The 20,707-nt window shown below is 31.1% G+C and overlaps 1 protein-coding gene across 1 annotated transcript in view; it reads right to left on the bottom strand.

Annotated features, from left to right (window-relative positions):
* Positions 1 to 20,707, bottom strand: part of LOC140062485 (tumor necrosis factor alpha-induced protein 8-like protein 1) — a 45,186-nt gene extending 24,479 nt beyond the window's left edge. The window contains exon 1 of the mRNA XM_072108721.1: positions 20,562 to 20,707. Within this exon, the coding sequence (XP_071964822.1) occupies positions 20,562 to 20,637 (76 nt within the window). The 5' untranslated portion in view covers positions 20,638 to 20,707. The remainder of the gene's footprint in view (positions 1 to 20,561) is intronic.

Below are 20,707 nucleotides of genomic sequence, written 5' to 3'. Positions count from 1 at the left end.
CCAATCATTTTTTTTATTATCAAACACGTATGGAAACATACTCCCATAATGCAGCTAGTAATCAGTGCAAAGTTGTGTCTTGATCTAACCGGGTACCCATTTATACTCCTGGGTGGAAGGAGGCAAACGTAACCCATGCTGAAAAATATATTCTTAAAAATTATTTAAAAAGTGGTCACAAATGTATTGCACGTTGCGCCGGTGTTATGTCAATTTAGGGTTAGGGCTAGGTTAGTACTGTAGCCTATGATAACAGGTGTTACCTGTGTGACACTGTATACACAATTGTTCATGATATCGGACATATTATATACAGTAGTACAACATATCAGCTAAATTTTCAATATTTTTATGTGTTTTATTTTATCTGGAATTATTTAGTGGAGTACTAAAGTAATATCACTATCAAAATATCTATTTTTATAAGAAAATTGAACATAATGAACGACATTAAAAAGATCTAAAATGATATGCTTTTTTGTTCAAAAATAATAAATCTAACCATGTATAACCTGACCTATTAAACATAATGGATATTAGATGAATCTTGTGAATCAAGTTAAATTTCCTATAAAGAATAAACGTATTAAATACATGCCAAGGATTTTTCATTGGTGTCAATTAGTATAAAGAGCCTTATTTATAGTTCAATGTAATCGTTATTAAGTTTTAATATATGGCGAAATAAGAAAAGCATAATATGAGAATTACTGATCCAAAGAATATAACATGAAAAGATAGAAGATTTAAAAAAATAGGGGCTAACAAAAACAATTTTTTTGTTTGCATAAAATAAATCATTTTAGTCTGAAACATAAATAAATAAAGAAATAAACAAAAAATATTGTATTTTATTATAAAAACAAAATAAATAAATAATAAATAAAATATAAATAACATTGTTTATACATGTTTCTAACTATAAGTGTTCTTTAAGGTATGATTCAGCAAGTTCTTTACAATCAATAAGCTATGTCTACACTATCAAACTAGTTTGACAAAACAAGTGTGATGCGCCTAAATATAGTGATATGCCCAAATATTATTATTATTATTATTGGTAGTGATATGAGTCCATATATGGGAACTTCACATTTTTGTCACATAAAGTTTGATAGTACAAACAGAGCTTTACTGGACATAGAAAGACATTGAAATTTAAAATGTCAAAGGAGCTTCTTGAATGTTTTATATAGAGAAAGACAGACAATCGCTTATTCTATCTTGATAGATGATGATAGAGGGCTCACATCCTACATTTATTATACCACAGAATGATAAAAATATTACTTAAAAAGTACACATTTAAATAAGAATTAACAAGATTCAAAATAACATTTGTAGATAGATTGAAATTGTGCAAATGTAACACAACATTTGTATAAGAGATAATTTTCATCTAAAAAAAACCCCCAAAAAACACTAGTACCTACTGTTTAATCTGTATGTTTACAACAGGAAAAATAATCATTCTTATGATTTCTGGAAAAACATTTAGAAATTGAAATTGTAAGTACAGCTGCTGTGGATATTAATGTTTCTCAAAACAATATTTATTGTAGTGAATAAAAAAATAATAAAAGTATAAGTACAATAATGTTGTAATAACAGACAACATTATACAGAAAATAAAATGTATATTTAAATTAAAAGAACATTTTTTTTATTTGTACTGGATACATCATCCTATGTATAATGTATTTGAGGTGTTACGTCGGCAGACGTCACCAGTCCATCATCTCTCGTACAAACAAATAGGTTTCGTAACAGCATTTATTTTGCTTTTTAGACACCGAATGCTTGTCAGTATACCGTACGAAAGTGTGTGACACTTTGTAATTGTTTTTTATTTATCTGTTTTTGTATATCTCAGAACAAATATAATTTTAAATTTTTTCTATGGAAATTTTATATGCAAATGACAATAAATAGAATTAATTTTCCATTAATGAATGAATGATACAACATTACCAACCAATTTTTTGTTTGATTAAAAAAATTTCAGATAAAGAATTAATTCCCTAGTTTTAATGACGATTCCTTATTTAGGGACCACTCCCTCATCATGTTCTAATTTAAAACAATAAATAAAATATAATATTAAATATTCTTTATGGTGAATCATATGTTCAATGACTGGTTTTCTGATTATAAGAAAATAATGAATAGCGCCACCAATGCTTAAAGTTGGAAATAGTTTGATGAGGAATTTCAATGTACAGTAATATAGGAATTTAAAATTTAATCTAATCTAATGACTTTCAAGTTAACTGTACACAACAGAGGCTGGACAACATGTTAATGCAACCAGGGAAGAGTTAACTCTTCCCTGATGCAACAACTAAGATAAAAATTGAAATTAAATCAATATGTTCCAACAGTAGTATAAATACACACATTAAAATCAATTATGATTATAAAATGATATAAAAATAATAATATACCTTAACCAAAGAGAAATCAGGAAAAACAACAACCCAGATTTCTCTCCATTCACCAAATGCGATAAAAATATCCTTCAAAATTATTCCTCTTCAAACACAGCAGATCAATTTGTTTAATTTTATGAGAAAGGAATGTTCTTGGTGTAAATATACTTAATGTTTAAACTTGAAAAATATTACAAACGGCATACCAATATGTTACTGCTTGGTTCAAATAAATTAGTTTTGATTTAACTAGACTATTGCAGGAGCCGATTGTCAAATTCATATGCATGCGGCTGCATATAAGCGAACCACAGCACCGTAGATTACATTATACTACTTGCCAATTTGCCAGAAGACGTTATTATGTCAAAAAATGATAGACAGATCAAGTATGAAAAGCATTTAATACAAGTGGATTTAGACGGAATAATATATTAAATACAAAGCTAATTTGTAGATAAAATATTGCATATTTAGTAAGTTTTAAAATTTTCTGTTTATAATTGATATAGACACATTAAAATTGGAATATTTCACAGCCATAAGTCTGCTACTTTAGAGATAGATTAATTTAATTCATTTGGCCAATGTCAAATTTATGGACAGTGTAAAAAAAAACCGTTCAATCAAAATTTATCATTAATGCAAAACATAATGTCAATACCTGTAAATCAATGTGGTATCATGCATTAGTAATAATTTAAATCATAGATCTATATACATTTGTATATATACAGCCGAGTAAGACATTTTTTACATCAATTAGATGGAAAGGTAATTCATGAATTTAATATCAGACTACTGTATCTATAGTTTGTGCATTGGCAAATTATATACAAAATAACATGTCTTTCATGTGTGACAACTGTATCATAGGTCATAAGCCTAAACCATGACATAATACAGGTTACATGTGACAGTGTATCATAGAATTTGCCTCAACACCTCTTCCAATTTTTGTCAAAGATACAGTGTCATAAGATAAAAACAGTATAGGTCTACACAATGTGTTGAATGGGTTTAAAAGATTGACAATTCACTATTCTACCTCAAATGTTGAAGGCGAAAAGATGGTTCTATGATTTTTGCTGCGGAGCAGACCAGACTGTAGATAGCGCATTCTATAGCTTCAGGTACACTAAGGTACATTTATTTGCCTTCATGTCATGCACAACAATTTTCACAAAAATGCTTCTGTTGAAATGGAACAGGATAATGTAGAATTCCTTCTTTTTATGAATTGTTAAGAAAATCGATATATGGCATGATGTGTAGACTCAATACAAGTGAAAATGTTTTAGTCTCAATGATTATAGGCAACGTCTTATCAAGTCAAAGATGCTCTCCATGGAATGCCATCCTGAGATGAGTAGTACAGTAGTAGTAGTACAGTCTTATTTATTTTTATTTATGTAATTTTACTTTCCATGGACCAGAGATTCCGAAATAAAAGATGGAATAAATATTCCAATCACACATGATACAAAAATCAAATCAAATAGGATATAGTAGTATAGAACAATTAACAAACCATACATTCAACTCACATTTTCATCATTAAAGTACTGACCAGGAAATAATGAATCAAACATAAGTACCGTAATTAATTCCCAAAGTAATTCCAGGTACAAATTGATGAAAACTTTTCAAAAGATGTGTTCGCTACAGAATATATTTGATCAATAATCTCTACATCACATCCTCTAATGATAACAATTAGAAGAGCAAACCATGTATTGTGTCATTTTCACGTAAAATACACCTACAATAAGTGTTGAAGAAAAACATACAGTAGGTTTAAAACATAGTAATTACAGTAGTAGGTATAGAAAAATGTGTATAAATAAGAAATCAGTAATATTATTTAATAATGGAAAAGTCCAACCGCCTAGTAATATACAGTACTGGAAATCAATTAATTTAAAAAGGGTGAATAAAATCTATGATATGAAAAAGTTACCAACCATGATTCGAACCTGGAATCTTCTGCAATTGGACCATGATATAGTTCAATATTGATATGGTGGAACAACGCTATAGTTCATCATATATAGATATATAGTATAACAATTTCAGATTAATGTGGTAAGAGAAAGGGAAAGAGGGCATTGTGGGAGATTCCTGCTGCTCTGGTCTGCCAGTAATACAACATCACTATAAATGTCAACAACTAAATCATGAGAATCAAAACTAGAGCATAGTTGGCAAACAGAATTTGTTAATGCCTAAAACGTACAAATAAAATCTGCAACAAAATTAGAAAATCTGTACAGTAAATACAATTTTGCTCAAGGAACCGAAACCAAATATATAAGTAAACAAATTGAATGACCCAAAAAGAAACTAGTGTATGATTAAAAAGGTGAAGTGTAGATTTTAAATGATATAACCTATTGTAGAAAGAAATACTTTCTTTTTTAATATATAGTAGTTTATATTTTCTCTACAAGACGTTCCTCCAACTTCAGAAAATGAATTCAAATTTTAAAAGGTGTTTTTTGGTGTCTTTTTACCCTTTGTATCATGATGTGTATCATATTTGTATGCTATTTTAAATGCAAATAATGCAATTGACAAAGATGAATTAATAAAATAATGAATCTTGATAAGCAGGCTTGCTATGGTTATCAAAGTATTCAATCAAATATATTTTCTTTTTTAATGGATACATATTTGACGCATTCAATAGAAATTTTAATCCATTGTGTTTTGTTTACATTGTGCATTCAATCATTATACAATATAGTAATGTTTATGTCATGCATATTTTGGCAATTTTCAGACATATACTTAACATAAACACGTTGTCTGGTATGTCCTGCCTAAATATTCCAATAGACTACTGACAAATCAAGAATATAATTATTAAATCACGCTGTATCTAATTAGGATATTGATGTGTAAGTTCTGTTTATGGTTTTATTGGCCATCTGCTAAATCTGTTGCTTTGTGTACTAGTACATCATTTCCAAATTCATAGTTTCTCAAACAATTAATGCTATAACCTGCTAAGCATATCCGTCACAGATATGGTTAAGAGGATATAGCGTTATTGGAGACGCCACACTTGGGTTGAGAACTGCCTTATACATAATTTAACTTGCATAAATTCTACAATATTTCATTACAGTTCCAAAGTAAACTTTTGTTCAATTAATCCACAACTTTTAGAATCAAATTCTTGAATCAAATTTCAAAGGCTAGATCATGCAAATAGATATTGCTCTGTTAAGCATAGCAATACACAGCATACTCTACAAGTTGCTTTTCATTCGCCAATTATTTATCAGTTTGTCACATTGCAGTAAAAAAAACCTGGCCATACAATAGAACCATTGATTATAAAACTTTATCATGCAATAGAACAGAAGTAACCCATGGTACATGATATGAAATCAACAAATCAAGTACTAGGAGCTTTATATAATTTACTTCTTAAAAAATAACCATCCATTGTTTTATACAATACACTTTCATTTCCTTATAGTCCTTCCCTCTGTGTTAACAAAAAGGAAGTTCATACTGTAAACTGTCAACTTTCAGTTTCAACAATTAAAATTTCCATAAAGTCGATTTATGAGATAAAATATAACATTTTTCAGTTACTAATACTAAATAATAAAATAATATCACTTCCACACATAGCCTTCAGACAATTGAGAATTACTATTAATGAAATTGGCAATCAACGATTTTCCCTGAGGGTAGAGTGAAATGAAAAACATTAATAAAAAGAGTGATTACTATCATGATGTTAATTGTATGAGAGTGATATACCAGGTACTGGAATATCAAATAAAAAGAAATAAATATTTCCTAAATAAATGGCTTTATCTTTGCATAATATTCCCTAAATTTGAATAAATTATTACTGGACGATAAATAAATTATAAGAATCGAATTTTAAGAATTTTACAATGTTTTATAAAAAAATGATTTCCTATTATTTTCCCCTCTTTTAGATACTTGCCTTGTCAAACAGACAAGGAATTTATGTTTTAAAATCAATGGCCTAACACATATTTAAGGTGACTATATTTAAGGTGACTTTATTAGGTGACAACGTTTTTCTTAAAATGCAAAATTAATAAATGAAATGTCACTGAGTGGTCCATTTCAGGAAATGTTTACATTATTGCAGTTAGTCTTGCTGGTTTTGTCATCCTGAAACAACAATACAGGTTGAAATAAGCTAATAGTGTCCACCATAAATGTTGCCTCAATTCCAAAATGGCAGCTACTCTACTTTTATACTGCTAACACATTTGTTCATTGTGTTTTATCATGGAGAAATAACTTATTTCTCCATGGTTTTATACAGTTAGTTAAAAAAACATACTTGTTATGAAACATTGTATCATTATAATTTCTTTACAATGTACAGGGTTATAATTGAACTATCTATATACACAGCAGGATGCAAATCGTTAGATACTGATTTTATGACATTTGGTCATATTATGTACCGTAATATAAATAATACTGAATTTTAGCAATTAAAGATGAGGATTCTGTCATAGTGGATAAAGTCCTTTTTAATCAGGGACCAACTTAGACTTTTTCAACGGATTAAAAAAAACAGATTGAAAATGCATCTTCAATGTAAATAACTTAAGCTGTATCTATAATTGATTATCAAATTAATTATTAATGTGATTTTTATAGGTTATAAAAATAGTATTTACATGTACTAAATGTCACATAAAGTGTATTAAACCTATTATTCTATTTTTCAATGACACTTTGATTATTTTTAGACTAATAGATATGTTTATAACACTATATTCACGAGTTGAACAATATTTTATAGGACAGTCACTTCAGCAAATGAAAATATTCTCCCTATTCAGTGAAAAAAAATACCCATAAATTTGTTTTATAACACACTTACTTTTCTATGGTAAACTTCTATTCAATTAATCATACGTTTTCCTGATTCAGTGCTCATATTGTGACCACAGAAGATCATTTATAGATGGCGCATTCTACATGTGTGTTTCGCATTGCACAATATTCAGGCATACCGACTACAAACAACAATTTCAAATTTGTTCAAAAAAGCTGACAATGCAACAGTAACTTCAGTCATTGAAATGGTTAAAAATAATGCACAGCATAAAAGTCAACCAATGAAACACATACATGTACATATGTGTGTTATAATCAATTTTATTTATCTCTATATAAACCTAAACCAACATAAAAACTTTGTAAACAATAATGGGTTGACATATAACAGGTAATAAAAGGAAAGTAAATAGAAGCATGTTGAAACACGAAAAGGATGTAAAATCAATCGACCAATACACTAATTAATTAAGCTTATTGATTCAAATAAATTATAGAGAGAGACTTTATTCAATAATATATACATATTTGTATAATATTATCACATTAGGCAATGAACATTAATTCGAAACCGCCCGGTGATATACTGAAATTTAATTAATTAATTTGTATATCATTATACATGTGGTGCAGTGTGTTGGACGTTCGACTACTGATCGTGAGATCGAAGTTCAAATCCAACTCTCGCCGCATTGCTTGTATCCGTAGGCAAGATACTTACTTACGTTTGCCTCTCTCCACCCAGGTGTATAAATGAGAACCCGGTTAGATCAAGACACAACCTTGCGCTTGTTATTAGCTGCATTATGGGAGTATGTTTCCATACATGTTTGATCCAAAATGACTGGGGTAATAATGTTCAGCGCTTAGAAGTTTCACAACATTAGGCGCTATATAAATCCGGGATATTATTATTATATTATAAGCTTGCCTATATCAGTTTAGCAACAATTTAAATATTAATAAGGGGCCGTCCAAAAACTAATTTTCCGCGAGTTCCGCGATAACATACCCTATTACTTACTCAACCATGAAAGTGAACGTCTCTTGCGATAATGAGGCAAAATCATTCAAGCTTGATTTTCTCGCGGAACTCATGAATATTAATTAATATCGCGAGACTCGCGAAAGCCTTACAATATCGCGGAACTCGCGGCAGTATTGCCAATGCTAGAGAATATAGTGCTCGTTTGAATAACGCTTTGCCAGCCAGGTATTACGGTAATTGATTTTTACAGAAGAACAAATTATATTTCAATATTGTTTACAATTATTATATCCATTTGTGTGTCTGATCTTGTTTTTGTTATTAATAAATATATAGATAATAATAAATGAAATGTGAGTGCCCTTCCCGAGTTTTACCACAATAAAAACCACTGAAGTAGATAGAAAATAATGTCAAGAAGACGCAAACATCGCCTGACTTCTTTGCAAGGGAATTTCCCTTGCTTGCAGAGGCCTCCTTGCGTTTACATTTTTTAACGTTGTCGCCACACTGTCATTGCCACGCCGCTAGCCTGGTAAAAACAACTACCAAGGTAGGCCTAGATTTATTATGAAATGCTTGCTTGTTAAACAATGATAGTCCCCTGTGTACAGTACAGAAAGAAAATAATAAATCAGATTACGACGCATTACACGCACTCCAAGCCTATCCTCCCACCGCCGATCCGATCGAGAACACATGCAATTCAATTCATTGGGAAAACAATTCCATTTGACGCACACGCACCCCTCTGATAAGAAATTTCACACGGCGTCGTGTAGGCCTACATACATCCTCCACGCACGAAAGATCTAGAAGGATCGTTGGAAAAAAATTCCTTTTGACGTACACGCACCCTCTGATAAGAAAATACCATGTGCGTTCCTGCATGGTGCAGTCCATTATACGTCTAAAATTAGGGGTGTCCACTTTTAGTAACAAAGTTAAACACGCACCTCAATCCGAAGGTCGTTGGAAGTATATTATATTTATATTTTATCGCACCCACCTCAATAATCCAGCCGACAGATCATCGAAAAATCTTGTTTAACAACGTCGTACACTAAATTGACGAACACGTTTTTACCGACCTCAAAGAAATGGTATAGTCCACAATACATGTGCAGAATTAATTCTAAACTAACAGAGAGAGAGGGGTCGGCGTCCGTCCGTGTTTTGAATTTTATATTAAAAAAAAGGTTTAAAAATCGAAACTCTGAAAATAACTATAATTTATATTCTACTACATAATGTCATTGGCTTGAATTTTACCGTGGTTGAAACCCTGTGTATGAATAGTTGTAGTTAATGCCTACAAACAAATTGTTTTGGTATCATTTTCTCCGTTAGTATCAGAGTAGTTTAAGTAGGACTAGGCCTAGTAGAGTACTAGCCTACTGTAGTCGTAGTCGGCCAACCTAGCTAGGCCTAAAAAAACGTGCTATTCTGTACTATGATCTCATCTATTTATTAGGCCGCTACCCGCGGAACTCGCGATATGTGGGCGGCAACATTTTGATTGTTGATATGAATATTCATCAATTGCGTTCCGCGAGCATTCCGAATGAATATTTTTGTATCGCACGTTCCGCGGAAACGAGGTTCAATGAACTATGAAGGTAAAATCGCGGAACTCGCGGAAAATTAGTTTTTGGACGGCCCCTAAGGTTTCAATCATGATAATTAAAACCAGCGTGAAAATACAGTAATATATTCCCCCCCCCCCACCCCCCGAATCTTCTCCTGTTTAGTTCATAGAGTGGTCAGGTATCACATGTGCTACAGAACTACTGACTACCATTAAAATTAATTTAATCTGACTGATTCATTTGATATAGCCATCATATCCTGTTTGAGTTATCCTATAAAAATCATAAATAGAAAACCAATAAAATAAGGGGATTTTCCCATATATAATCATTCTACAGTAAATAAATATATCATGCTGTTCCGTATAAATTAAAAATGCCAAAAAAATATTATCAATAGAGTATTTACACACAATAAAAAAGTACTTTGACAATAATAATCAGAGTAGTACAGTAGACAATAAAGAGAGTTATAATATTATACATACCTGCAACAAACCAATATTTCCTAAGGAAATAATATTATCTGAAGAGGTTATAATTTAATATACTTTTAATAACCTACTACTTTACTCTACTAGTTGCTTATTCTGAAGGTCTTTTAATATTAAACGTTCTATAGGCCTACTATTAAGTGAATGTCACTATAAAAGCAGTTAATTGCAATTTAATAAAGCAAACATTACTGTATGATTAGGTTTTAGTCTAGATGTCTGTTACCAAATCTATAAATCACATTAAATGAGATACTTCCCTTAAATTACACTTAAGGTTAATAAATATTTAAGGATTCACTTTAGAGAAGAAATTGTTTTCCTTAAAATCAATGTGGTGATCTTTTTTAGTATAGCGCAACATCTTGTAACAAGGGAGAATAGTAATAGTTCAAAAATGGCGTATGACCTTGTATCGTCCAATTAATTAATTAAGGATATCAAAAATTATTAAATACAATTATTGAACACCAAACAGACCAAAGTGCAATTTCTCACTAATATCATATTCTCAAATGTCATTTTTGTCACGATTCAACGTGTCAACAAAATCATGGCGAGGGAGATTTTGCAGAGAAATGAATTGTATGATTTGACAAAAATACCACTTTGTTTGTGTATCGCATTTTTAAAAGAGTATAAATAATATTTCCATGTATTCAAAAATATAGTCAAATTAAGATTTTTTTCGGTACATTATTTGCACTGATGAAGGGCTAGTGTTGCCCAAAAGCTATTTTTTTTGGCTGTTTTACTTTATCATTTTGATTTAGCATTTTTCTTATTTTATTTTGTATCTCCATTGAGATCCAGCCACTGATACCTCGATAATTTTTTTTAGTAATTTGTCTTTGGAATTAAAATATGCTATCGTTGTAAAGCTTTTTGGTAAATTAAATAAATAATAATCAAGTTCCAATATTGATATAATGTAATCTGAGATTACTACAGCAGATTAATGATAAGAAAAAGGATATCATAAAAACAAAGTTACGTCAATCATAAACAAGATTAATATTTTCTTTGAGTATCATGTCAATTAAAGTAGGTGATACTCTATATAACTAAAATTTGGTTTTGTAAATAAAAATATTCACCCGATAATGGAATTGTAGATGGGTGCATGCCTTGCAATCACAAATCCAGGGTTCAATCGTGGCATAGTGCCAGGGTGATCAAAACATGCATCTGAAAAACTGCATTCATGATATAGAGTAGTTTATCAATCCTGTGAAGTTGCGAGTAAACTTACTGTTGGATGGGAAAAAAACAAAACACATAATCGCTTGCATGTTCCTGCGATAAAAACCTTTAACTGGTTATAGACTATAAGGAGTAGTGGCCTGCAGTTAAAACAGTGGAACCGTAATTCATAGCCTTATGGCAAGGGCTCGAGGCTCACTCACTCCACGGTTCTGGTGGTAGCACATGCCTTCTCCGATAAGTACTATATAAACCTTTGGCCCAGTGTACACAAAATGCTCATGTGAATCTGGTATACTACTTCACACAGCCACTGTCATGGAAAGATGAAATAGCACCGAAATTGACAGTAGTGATGAGTAGAGAAACATGTAATTTGTCTACAGTGCATTTAGAAGACATTTTTTGTGGAATGCGCTATATAAATACTGTACATTAACATTAGGAGAAGATGGGAAGACTATAGCTCGGTTTGTGGATAAGACATCTGAACGACGTCAACTGGTTGCATTGATAAACACCTGTGTAAAACATATTTGATGTGTAAGCACTATTTGATCTCATTTAATTTGCACTATACAACTACCATAATCAAATGTGATTCTAATGCAGTTTCTAGACTCTTTCTAAAATGCCAATATGACTTACTAGTTGTGACCTTTCTGGTCCTTAATTAAAAACCAAAACAGTCCAAGATAATTCATCTAGAAGGAAAGTTAGGTTCTGGTGATCGTCAGTGTCAATCTCAAGTGTCACGAGTCAAGTTTTAATTAAAGCGTTAGCTTTACGCACTGTCCTTAAGTTAACGAATTTGTAACCTTTCAGCCTACATTTACATTGATAAATTACTATCGCTACAGTCAACTACACTATCTGATATTAGAGTTTTCTTTTCAATTACTATTTCCAATCAGTAAGTAGGTCATTATAAAGTCATTATTCAACAGATATTGCTGTGCTGGACGTCAAATTTATTTTTACGTAACAAAGCTTGTATGCGACCATGAACAGCGTTTTACTCAAAGGTGACTCAACAACTGTACCTATGGGTATTAAAAAACAACAATAAATTGAAATTAAACATATTCTACCATCAGTGCATGATTTTTCATATTTGCTATTATGATTATTGCTTTGTTTCATTAGATATATTGTCCCCCTGAAAAAATATTTTAATAGTTAATTACTTAATAGTTATTCACTTTGACCAAAAATTGTATAAAAAAAGGGTATTATTTACCTGAAAAAACTATAATTTTAAAAAGCCCAGTGAAAATGACTTGGAGTCAATGGGTTTTGGCTGAATTTAACTGTTGTTAAATTTTGTCTTTTTAGAAGTAAAAACATTTTTTTTTACGGAATGAATAACTTTATTAAAACTGCGAAATGGCCTACTGCATTTAAAGTCTTTTATTAATCTAAATTTTTTATGTTTTTGGGAGACATACACCTTTAAAGATATATGTTTAAAACGTACAGTACTGTATATTGTTGATCATACTGTAGTAAATGAAGCAGTACTATTAATAAGGCATTTGTATGAATTAAATTTCCGGATATTATGTATGGTTTACCATATTGATTAATACTGTACATTTAGAAGTAGAGATGACAGTACAGTGTAAAGCAGTCATTAACATACGATTTACAGCTCTTCATTCCCATCACACTCAAATTAAATATTAGATCATTTAAATTTCATTCATACTATTGAATGAACCAGTTATAATATATTCACCAAGAATGTTTATATAATCTAGCTGATAATTTCTCATATATAATTAGAGTCAACATTTTGATTTGAAATGATGGTAATACAAAAATATAAAAGGCAAATTACTGAAAAAAATTTGGGTATCAGTGGCTGGATGTTTCGGGCCACACAAGCCCTTCATCCGTGCAAGTGAAGGAATTTGGATAAAGTCATAGTATAAGAACTATATAATCTAGCTTATATATCGTAATGTCATGGCCAAAATCATAATACAGTACTGTAGTTGGTATCCCTGATGCTGCTTGTTGAATCAGAAGGTCGTTTCTCATTGTAAAATAGAGCAACCTATATATATCCACATCACAACATGGTACTGTATTTATTATATGATATACATTGGCAACAGGGATGAAATACAAAAAATACAATTATTTATGGTACTCACAGGTCCTGTGCCATTATATTATCACTTAGGTCATTTATAGCATAAGAGGTATTTAGTACATAGGTTATAACAACAGGCATAGGATTTTAGTATACATAACATAGAAACAGGTGAGAATAATATTTCTGCAATAATAAACTCAATTATTGTCAAAGGTATTTTAATGTAGATCCAAGAGAAATGTATGTACTCCAAACTTCTAACATGTTGGTATTTTCTTCCTGTTATTGCCTTCTCTATTTTAAATATTGACTTATATACTGTAGTAGTTAATTAAAAAACTAAGAATTGGATACTAAATATGCAGCTCTGCCTGACATATTTTCTATATTACTTCAATCTTTAGATTATTAGAAAAATATTTTTAGACCAAACAATACGTTACAAAACACATTTTTCATAGAAAATCATAAACAAATCGAATAGATTGACAGCAACGCACGTACAACCATGAAATTAAAATATTTATTAGAAAAATAACTATAAACAACAATATTTTAGATTAAAACAATCTATTTATACAAAATTTATTGTTCTACATCTATATATTGATTGGTTGATTGATACAGACCTAGTAGCGATAAGACCCATTAAAGTGTGTCCCTTGAATAGGCTGTAGTGTCTTTTTTTTAAAGGACAACTTTACTGAGGACCATATTTTAACAACATATTAGGGATGTACATATGAATTCAGAACCATCGCGAGATTAAGGGTATCATCGCACGCGCTCGCCGTACAGTCGTCGCCGTAAATTGCTATGACCTCACAGTAAGTAAGTTTTTGCAAATGTTGGACGAGATGAAAAAATACACACATAGCCTGCCTACTAATATCTTGAGAAGATAATCTATATAGGTCTCTATGAAGTAGTTTAATTACAAGGCCTAAATACAGACCAATGATAAACATTATTTAATAAGGATGTAGTTACATATTGATTAATGGTTCCAAGGACTACTGTAGTTTATGTATTTGTATTTATTTTAGATAAAACATGACACTGAATGATAATAGTGTCACATGTCTTGTTGAAACTAAACCTTAAACAAACATGTACACAAGCAGCTTTGTCAAATTAACTTAGCATAGACATAAACAGTGTTTACACTCAGACATTTAGTTGACGATACTGCATAACTTAAGTGCAATTACATTGAGCAAAATTACATAGCTGCCAAGGTGCCTGAGGGGGAGTACTACGTAGTAGTAATACTGTACATAATTCTTTTGCGTTTTTAAAATAACCTTTAAAAGTATATCTTTTTATCCCATTGCAGATGTTTATGAGAAGTTTGTTTACCTCTATAATATAAATTTCTTATTTAAGAAAATGATCATGACTACTAGTACTACTACTATGACAGGGCAACATACAAAATACAGGGAACACACAGTAACATTGTAATAATAATAATAATAATAATAATAAGATTTATACAGCGCACATATCACTAAAGTGCTCAAGGCGCTTGTGAAAAACCATGAAAACATCTAAACCTTAAACCTAAATACAATTGATAAATTTGACAAAAACCGAAAAAATAATGTAGCCCACATTGAAGAATATTAACAATATGTACTGTATGTTTATATTACTGTATGTATGTTTATATTCTTAGGCCTATGTCCCCTGATACAATTTATGCAAAATTCTAAATATTGTTGGTGGAGATTAACACAAACAACGAGACATTATAACACTGCTTTATCGCATTTTGTCCTGATGGGATGTTAAAGCCATTGAGCCGCATGGATGCCGCATGGATGCCGCATGGATGCCTTTTGGAAGATAAAATAGAAAGCAAGAATTGTCTGCTGGTTTGACGGCTTATTCATTTAATTCACTTCTTGACATTTATATGTCGTGGTAAATTGTGAAATTAATATACATTTTAGGTAATTACGTTGGAAATTTTCTATTTTTAATGTAATTTCTATAATGATTATTATTATTATGATATTTCAAAATATATCTTATTATTTAACTGTGCTGAGGATAGGATCTTTCTCTCTTTGTATGACTTGACTAGACTGTGACATCTAAATTGTGACATCTGACATTAATTGTCAAAACCATCTAGAAACAATAAACAACAGCTAAATTTGCTAACAGTTCAATAACAATTCTATATTAAATTAAAAATAATCTTCAAAGCTGACTTGACATTTTCAACTTTTTTTGTACTTTGTTTTATTAAAATATTAATCCATTCATAGTTTTAAGAACAGAATTTATGACATGTAATAGTCAGATTAAAACCATAGTTAACATACCTCCACATTCCAACCTACATCAGCATGGTGCAAATTGATATTTTAGGATATTCAGTTGTTTTTGTGGAAGTTGCTATTGTTAATTTCCTAGTGAAATTTGTTTCTCTTTTTGTTTTGTATGATTTGTATACGAGACCTGGTATCACAAAAGCGGCGCAGAGTCGCACCCCAAACTTTTGAGATATTTAGCCTTGAAGTTCAGAATGTGAAAAACGGCCTAACCTATCCATTTTAAAATTTCAATAAGAAACGATAGTATAAACACTTATCTTTAACATATCAACTCTTGTTCATAAAAAAATATCACAGTATGTGTATTTTGCAATTATTTAAGTCGTTTCCATTGAAAATCATTAGGAAATTGTATTTTTGTTCACTCAAAAATCAACTTTCTTTACGGCGCTTTTGTAAACAAACCACTAACCCCAATTTACGTCATGTTTGGTACCTATCTGTTCGAAAATATATCAGCTACCATAATTTTTAACAACCTAAGGGATTTTTTAAAATCTAGCCAATGGAAATTGGTTTTATTAAGGTGTTAGGTTGCTGCATTTTCTAAGAAGAATTTATGAATCCTTGACTGTGATTGGCTATAGAGATAAATTACGCTCTCTTATTGGCTGACGCTTTTGTTTACGATAAGCAGCTTGGCTTCTATCGTAGTTTCTCGAATGAACGTTTTAACATTTTGTGAATATTTAGGAAGTTAATCGTTATTTTTATCCATATATTTTTGAAAAATAACTAAAAATATAATATTATGTACCACACAGTGATATATTTTCGACTAGTTTGCCGTTATATTGAGAAGAAAATAGCGAGTTTTGACAGAGTCTTTTCGCGTTGATCGGCGGGCTAGGCTAGGCCAAGCTAATCGGCGTCGCTACTTCATTGTTGATTTTCTCAAAATTAAGATTTCCTGAGCTAGAAAGTGACTCGTATGTTTTCATTAATAACTCTTCATATAATAAACCAATTTTAATAAACAAAGGCTCATTTTAAAGCTTATTAAATATAGATTAAGAATATATAAAAATAAAAAAAAATATTATTTCCGACACTACTCATATGGTTGTACTATCCGAAATAAAAGAAATGAATGAATTAATATAAAATATTTTATAAGATGTTATTACATTTTAAATGATTTTTATGCATATTTTAAACACTATTGTTTTCTTACTCATAATTTACAAGCAATTTGGCCACAAAGTTGTAAACCTGGTCTGTATTTGTACATTTTTGGAAATAAAGAGAATAAGTATATAGCATTCCAAAATTCCAAATATCTAATATTCCGAAATTATTTAACAGTGTTGTTTAATAACAGCATCTTTAGATTTCTATAATTTCAGATCAGGCATAGAACATTAATTCTAAACCACCCGGTGATATACTGAAATTTAATTAATTAATTTGAAACGATAAAGATGAGGAAATCTGTGAGAATGAGAAAAAGTCGCCCCCACCGAGACTCAAACCCGGAACCTTCTTATTTTTCAAATATACAATTTTAGTATAAGTTATAGCAACCACAAAATTAATAGTAGGTTTTTCTGTACTTTCATAGATAAATGACTAAAAAAACAACAATTTAAAATATATACAGTAATGATGGCTAGTGATTACTGATGGTTTAGATACTAAGCTGATAAGCAATTGAAAAGGTCAATATCATAAACTGATCCAAGATCAGGCCCGTAGCCAGGGGGGTTTTTTATGGTTCGGGCGAATAATAATAAATATATTGAGCAAAAGGTTAAATTGTATAATTTGGAATTTTAATTCATTTAAAAATGCTAAATAAAGTCAGATGTTAAAACCACAATTTCCAAAAATTCATTTTTATTTATCCACTATAAACTTAAAAAAAGTGTTGTTTTAAACCACACTCGAGGGGGAAGTCCGGTAATGTGTCATGAAAAATGTAACAAGCCAGAGATGAAATAAAATTACTAACATTTAGCTGATTGTCGTCGTTTTAGTCGTCGTCAGAAGTTTATCGACCGACATCTATTTCTCATGTGTAGTGGAGCGTTTCTTTGAATTGAATCTTTGAAAAATTTATTTTGTATTATAACAAAAGTTCATTTTGGATTTTCAGTAAATTACCAATGGTTTATTCAAAGTCAAACTGTCTAATCCCTCACTATTCAATCAAAATGTTATTATTATACTACTATATTGTTGAAAAATGGATTGCGTGACATGAAAATAGATTGATAGTAAAATGTAATAAAGATACGTTCTTGTCTGGTTATTAGGTACGCATGCTCTGTTAAAGCAGAGGATTATTTTTGTAGCGTTCCATTTCAAATAAATTTTATTACAAAGAAATATTTTGGTTGTGAAGGTCGATTTAACAATTAGGCTAATATCAAAACATTCAACAATGATAAAATGCCCTGCAACTCTGTACCTACTTTATTACTAAGCCTATCAAGTTCCGGACATTGTATACGATGAAATGGAACTCAATTTCAATTTAGTGGCAGAAACAACATTTAGTATGAAATTAAGGCTGTTGCCCGGGCCACAAGGGAAACACCCCTGGGTACACCCCTGGGTCCGCCCCTGGCTATAATAAGCATTGAATTTGCCTTCTCACCCAAATTGTGCTTTTTTTGGGGGGCTTGTAACTTGAACGCAAAACAAAATACCGAGTGAATGATCAAACAATCGGCGGTGGTTGCGCACACAAAGCACGCGCATCTAACATACGGCAAACAAATAGTCCACGTGTGTGTGAGGAGGAGGAGGAAAAAAGAACGATCGTTTTGTTCAATGGTAGCATGCTGCATGAGAGTGTTTTTTCCGGCCAATTAGAGGTGCCATTTATCATGAATGTTATGTGCGAGAGTATCATTTCCGGCCATCAAGGGGTGTCATTTAACAAAATTCGCCTCAGACCACACAGGGACAGTGACCCAAATACTTAGTGTCCGAATCCCCCCTTGACAGATCCTGGCTACGGCCCTGAAGATAATTAAACTACTTCTAATTAGCATCACATGTGTCTAGTTTAATTATTTAATTGTTGTAAATAGCACAATAAATACTGTATGATTATGTAAAGAAAGCATTCCAATGTTTAAATTATGATGCATACAAGTATCTAATATATAATTTAATTAATTTGGACCTTCAGAACTGTGGCAAAAATCACAAAAACCATTTGTGGTGCGGTAAAAAAAAACCCTAAAAAACAACAAAATAACATCAAGAAACATTAAAAATATGTACAGTGTATATAAAAAAAAGAAAGAAAAAGGTACCATATTTGAAAAGCAACAATACAGAGAATAAGAAAATAACTTAAGGTTATTTAGTTCAGATTTAAAAATATAAAGCATGAAGCTAAAAACTAGGCTCAGATAACCTGTAGCCTCTATTTTTAACAAGTCAGCATCCACTGATAGGAGCTTTTAATCGCTGTATAGCTAGCCGAGGGTGATTACGTTGGTAAAAAGAGGAGCTTAGGTCTACTAAATTTGTACACAACAGTTGTAATATGTAGATTGCATATCTTTCGTCTAAGACAGGGATAAAATCTACAACAAACAGAGAACAAGTTATATACATATACCCAATTCATTTCACTCCTGACTGACGATAATACAATTATCCATTACAAAAAAAAAATCATTACATACGTTGTGCAATTTGAACACAAAATAATACGAAACGTAGTAGGCATAAAAAACGGAAGCCATGTATTCACTCATTGGTACTTGTCTTCTTTGTCTTCTACGGCAACAATATAGCTCTTCATAACAACACTCATCCATGCCGTTCAATAATTTATCTCTCTTATTAAAACATAATAGTCAAAATGGTTTTATACTTTTTTAGTTCTTTTTTGGTTATAATATATAATTAAATACTGAAAATACTTTGAACGATTTGAAATTTCCTGGGCAATTCGAATTAATTATTTTGATTCAAATTGTTGCACAGCCTTCAAAATGCGCATAACACCTCCATGCTTTTGAGTAAGACCCTTTCACACTCATTATGTGGAAAAAATCTATGGCTGTGTTTATACAACACCCAAATTTGAACACGTCTTTAATTTTTAGAGTGTTGCACGGGCCGAGGTCAACCCCACAAAAAACTTGCAAAAGGTTGAAATATGCAACAAAAAAAAGCACAATTATCTACTAGATTTGGTCAACATTTTCATTCACAGCATATACTTTTATTTAACGAGAGGTCAAAACAATACCCTGAAGACCCTTCCAACACGCCAACAGCAACCGGGAATCCACAAAATTTTAGGATTCAGCCAAGTAGCGTTTTTTGCAATTAAAATCTCATTACACAGTCATACACATAATCTCTTCGATGTTATACAACACACTTCTCGTAGGCATGTTAAATATGCCTGTAATAGGGTGTTGTATAAACGCGCCCTATGCTTATATATAGCCTATCTATACCTATACCATGTGTGATAAATGTATGGTCCTGATGCCATGTAGCACTTACCTACTACTAGTTTAGTCGGGTTAGTAGCCATAGTAGTAGTACTGATCCCTCTCGGGAGCCTAAGACAATAAACAAAATAACTTACTTTTGCTGCTTCTTTTCTTTGTTTGTATATATGTATATTCACTTAAAATGGCATAATCTGGAATCCAAATTATCATAAGCACGTATTCTAGGCCTCCTTGCGTAAGCACACTCGGTGTCTACCTCCATACTACCAGCTTCGTGTTA

This window comes from Antedon mediterranea, chromosome 11 (assembly GCF_964355755.1).
Source record: "Antedon mediterranea chromosome 11, ecAntMedi1.1, whole genome shotgun sequence".
Classification (NCBI taxonomy): Eukaryota; Metazoa; Echinodermata; class Crinoidea; order Comatulida; family Antedonidae; genus Antedon; species Antedon mediterranea.
The sequence above is the reverse complement of the archived record's forward strand: the minus strand, read 5'-3'. Positions and strand labels throughout refer to the sequence as shown.